The sequence below is a fragment of the Halyomorpha halys genome, unplaced genomic scaffold (assembly GCF_000696795.3).
Source record: "Halyomorpha halys isolate HHAL.00 unplaced genomic scaffold, Hhal_1.1 Scaffold141.1, whole genome shotgun sequence".
NCBI classification, from domain to species: domain Eukaryota; kingdom Metazoa; phylum Arthropoda; class Insecta; order Hemiptera; family Pentatomidae; genus Halyomorpha; species Halyomorpha halys.
Window position 1 is genome coordinate 322607 of NW_027111321.1, and position 4992 is coordinate 327598.

The following is a 4992-nucleotide window of genomic DNA, read 5'->3' on the forward strand; positions in this document are numbered from 1 at the left end:
GCGAAGCGGATTTCCATCCAATAATAGAGCTGTTGGCGTTTTTGAAGGAATAAAACAGAATATTCAAAATTCCCTCTCTTCTATTGATCATTCTGATACTTTGACTGAAAAGTACAGGAGATGTAAATAAAACAAAAACAATACAACTGTATTGTCCTGTACTTTTTTAACTGTATATTTTACGTATTTTAAAAAAAATTTTGCTGTTGCCATTGTTACTTATTTTTTGTTCTTATCATTGTTTATTCAAGTTTATTTTGTACTGATACTATTTTATGTCTTCCTTCCTTTTATTTATATGTAATTTCTTATCACTTTCTTATAACATAATATTTATCCTAGTTTAAATTACCTTATTGTTGTAATATTCTCAGTATTTTTTTGTATCTTTTTAGTCCTGATGAAGCCCTGCAAATTGGGGCGAAACGTCGGACATAAAATAGTTTTAAACTATTTGTTCTTCTTTTTTTTTACCGCAACCCTGACGATTTCCTTTTATACATTGTTGTTAAATACGAATTTTCATGATGTGCAAATACTGGATGTCCTTGAATGGCAATTATCATACGTATATAATAACGTATATTTGCTACGAATATAACCTTATACAGAATAGCTTTATTAAAATAGTAATTTCAGTGCCTAGGGACAGATCTTGATTTCCTTTGTCGAATATTAAGGTCTGGTCTCTTTGGTTTCTGTAATCGATTTGGTAAAGGCTCACTATCTAATGATACTTGTCAAAGGTGAATTTGATGGGAGTTAGTACTCATGGACCTCTTTAGTAGGGATTGTCTGTTTGTCCCACTCCATTACCATTGAAATAGTTTTGTCGATAATTCATTTTCGAAGTAAAATGAAGTTCCAGTTAGGGTTTGTCTGTGTTTCGTTTTTATTTTTATTGTTATTTCTAGCCGGTTTGTTTAATTTTCTTACATCTTCAGAGCCACACAGATGTAACATGACCTTTATGTATGAATATCCCCAACTTGTGGTGAGTATAAATGCTTTAATTTTTGTATTTTTGTCAACATAAATATTTATTCTATGTTTTTTTTTATAGAGAGTGGCCCTCCCTGCTGGAACAAATGATGATAATAAGTATGGCCTGTATGTTTATGGGGAAGGCAGAATTATACATAAAGTTAGAGAAATGAAGTTTGATGGTGTACCAATTCTATTTATTCCTGGCAATCGTGGTTCTCCAAAACAAGGTTAATATCCAATAAAAAAATAATTTAATTCATCCAGTAATAATTAAATTAATTTAGCAATATTATATGAAATACTTTATCCCTGATTGTCTTATCACAGTTCGATCTTTGGCCTCTGTAAGTCTTAGCAAAGGTAGAAATTCCAGACTTCCGATACATTTTGATTACTTTGCTGTTGATCTGAGTGAAGATTTTTCTGCTCTGTTTGGTGGATTTCTCAAGGAACAAACTAAATTTGTAAACGTATGTCTTAAGAAGATTCTAAGTCTTTATCGAAGAGAATCTAAACCAAAGTCTGTCATTATTATTGGTCACTCTATGGTAAGAAAGTTATTATGCATTTTTAAGCTCTTATTACTTCTTCAATACATTTTAAGTTGACAAAATGTTTCAGGGTGGTATGATAGCTAAAGGGCTGTTTTTAGAATCTAATGTGAATCCTGGTGCTGTTGAACTCATTGTAACTCTTGCTACACCTCATCAGCCGGCATTACTAACAGATCATCTTCTCTCATCGTATTATAGTTCTGTGAATAATTTCTGGGATAAATTTAACTCTTCGGAGAATAATGTTAATTTGATTTCAATTGGAGGTGGGCCTAAAGACAAACTTGTAAGATCTGACTTAACGATGACAGAACATGCTGACTTAAGTGTGATGGTTTGTATTTCTTCAATTATATTTATTCTCTTTGGATATTTAATATTTCCTAAATATTATATGTACATAACTGTGGTTTAATTGTATATTGTAAGATTTAAAAGAAAAAAAAATTGCATAGAATGTGATAATTTTTAATATCCCCTTCTGAAATTAAGGAAATTCTATAAATAGTTCTTGAATAATGTTGGCTTTGAGCTCATTTCTATTTTGAATTTTGTCAATCATTTTTACGTGGATCTTTATTTGGTTCTTTAAATTCATAAAATGTAGCATTTTAATATAATATTAAAAGGTTTATTTGGACTAAATTATTTAAGTATGGTTTAAGAGTTCATAATTTTTTGTCAATTTAATTTTTACATAATTAAATTTATTACTAGTACATTGAACCAATTATAAAAATCAAATTAAAGTAGTACAATATTATTCTTATTTATTTTTTTAAATTGCTTTTTTTGGAAAGTGTTTTTTCCTATATCTGTCATTTATGTATGTCCATTAATATTACTTTAGCATGCAGTAAAGTTTATTATTTGAGAAAATAGTCATATTCATTTTGTGTTTGCCGTGATTTCAACTCAAATCATGCGTATCATCATCTGGGCTAAAATTGAATAAAAAATTTATAAGATATTAGAAGTTCAAATAATACCGATGAAATTAATAAAAGTAAAACCATAAATTGTATAATTTGTAATTTTATATAAATGTATACATTTATTTCTATATTATTACTACATCTAAATACGTTGTAAATATTTACAACAATCTATTTTAAATAGGGGTAAATAATGTAAAATAATAACTGATTACAGATAACGATACTAGATAATAAAAATGATAACATTTATCATTGTTATCATCATTAGTGAATAATGTTTAGGCTAAAGTGATCACATGAATGTGAATTAACAGAAATTAAATATCAAACAATGTTTAATTTTATTGTATGATTTAATGATATAATTATAATATTTATCTCCTCTTAGTTAATTTTTATGTAGATACATTTAACATCATTTACTGACGATAATGATAACTGTTATCTGTTGTCATTGTGCTATCATTATCAGTATCTAGTATCGTTATCTGCTATCATTATATATTGTTGCTTATCTATATTTACTGTAGATTATTATATATTTTTGTGTCACTTATGTATATATTTTTAATTTCTTTTTTTTTTTTTTGTATTAATGTAATTTCTATTGCTTTTCTCTTATAAATTTTTCACTGATTATGATTGTCATGATGTCACAATGTCAGAATATTTTGAAACTAAGTAAATAAAAATCACTGTCAACAGAAATAAAATTCATAACTCTTTGAGACCTATTCAATGTAACACCTCAAATCGAACTTGAAACAACTTTTAGGTATCATAATAAAATAGATTTTTTTTTTCTAATATTCTTTGTTATTACATTTTAAAAAATAAATACTTTATTATTTATTATTTTTCAGACGTCCATGATTCCGGGAGTGTGGACCTCTGTTGATCATTTGAGCATACTTTGGTGCAACCAGCTGGTTTTAGCATTAGTCAGGGCATTATTTGATTCTATCGATGTTAATAGTAAACAACTGAGCTCCGATAGAAATCTTAGGAAGAATATATTCTCATATCATCTTCTGAACGTATGTATAAGGTTTGGTTTTGTTTTTATTGTCTGATTCTTAAAAAATTAAAAAAAAATGTTTTGAAATTAAAGATTTAGTTTAGTTGAGCAAAATGTCTTATTTAAACTACTTGTTAAATTTAGTAACGAATTTCAGTTAGATCAGGCTTTAGTTATCATATTAAGTTTATAACCAATGCTATATGAATATGTGGCTTAATATCTGTTAAGGCTGCTATTTTTATTTCACGTATTGTAAACTTATATATTGAATAAAAGAAATAGAAACATCGGGTGGACTCTTGTTTGTTTTGAAATGGCGTTCAATTGCCCGGTCATCATCACCCGTTGGTTCAGGTGGACTTTGTTTATGTCTCTAATACAGGGGTCAATTGCTCGCATCTACAGTGTGAGAAGGATGTCTGTTACCTTTCTCCTATCATTTTCTACTGAAATTATATTAGTTGCCTCACGTCTACTGTGCGAGAAGGATGTCCCTTACTTTCTAATATCATTTTCTACTGAAATGATATTAGTATCTTTGCATCAACAGTACAAGAAGGATGTCCGATATCTCTATTGAATTTTTTTTTGACAGTGGTCATATTCAACAATTGTTTATACAGTGTATAAACAATTGTATATTTTAGTTATATTGAGGCATAATGCTTCGGGGTTTTCGTTATTTCCAAGAAAAATAATGTGGCGCCTGAGGAGTAATTTATTCTTTATTGTTTTGTTTTGTTTTTTCTTTTGAGATCATATTTTTTTTTTATTTGACTTTAACTCACCCCCTTCTCCACTGAGCGTGGGCAACGATAAACGTATAACTAAGAATAAATCAAAATTTACGGTTATATATACATTTCAGTAGAAAATGATACAAGGAAGGTAACGGACATCCTTTTCGTACTGTAGATGCGAGACAACTCCTGTATTAGAGACAGGCGTAAACAACCAAAGTCCACCCGACCTGGTAATGCTGATGTTTCTCTATTTTTAATCCTATATATAAGTTTATAATACGAGAAATATAAAAAGCGGCCTTAATAATATCATTACAAATTTTATCTGATTCTATAGACAGAGACTGTGAATAATACAGTAGGAGAACAGAGTTGCCAAATTGTTATTTATTATAGGAGGCACTATAAAGCAAAAACCTCCCTAGTTAATTAGATGTGGTTCAATATTATTGTTTCTATGTCTGTAAATTAATGGCTTGTCTAAAAATATATATATTTTTTATTCTTAATTAACCAATTCAAAGTATACTATTATATTACTTTTTGTGTGTTTTGTTATGAGAAAACTCTACAAGCATATCAGCCCATCAACACCTTGTGTTAGCATCCAAAACGATTCACAACTGTATATATGTCTTTGTAGACAACTGCTTTGGTTTGGGATACAGTTTAATCTGTCAATTTTATTTTTAATGCCATAATTGGGGAACAGATTCGATACTTAGGACTCCATCTTGACAAGAGACTTA

The 4992-nt window shown here is 28.7% G+C and overlaps 1 protein-coding gene across 1 annotated transcript in view; it reads left to right on the plus strand.

Moving 5' to 3' along the window:
• Window positions 1-313: 313 nt before the first annotated feature.
• Window positions 314-4992, plus strand: part of PGAP1 (GPI inositol-deacylase) — a gene marked incomplete in the record, with an annotated part of 49588 nt that continues 44909 nt past the window's right edge. Inside the window, 5 exon segments of the mRNA XM_067049340.1 lie at window positions 314-994; window positions 1064-1214; window positions 1315-1535; window positions 1609-1875; window positions 3343-3516. Of these exon segments, the coding sequence (XP_066905441.1) occupies window positions 857-994; window positions 1064-1214; window positions 1315-1535; window positions 1609-1875; window positions 3343-3516 (951 nt within the window).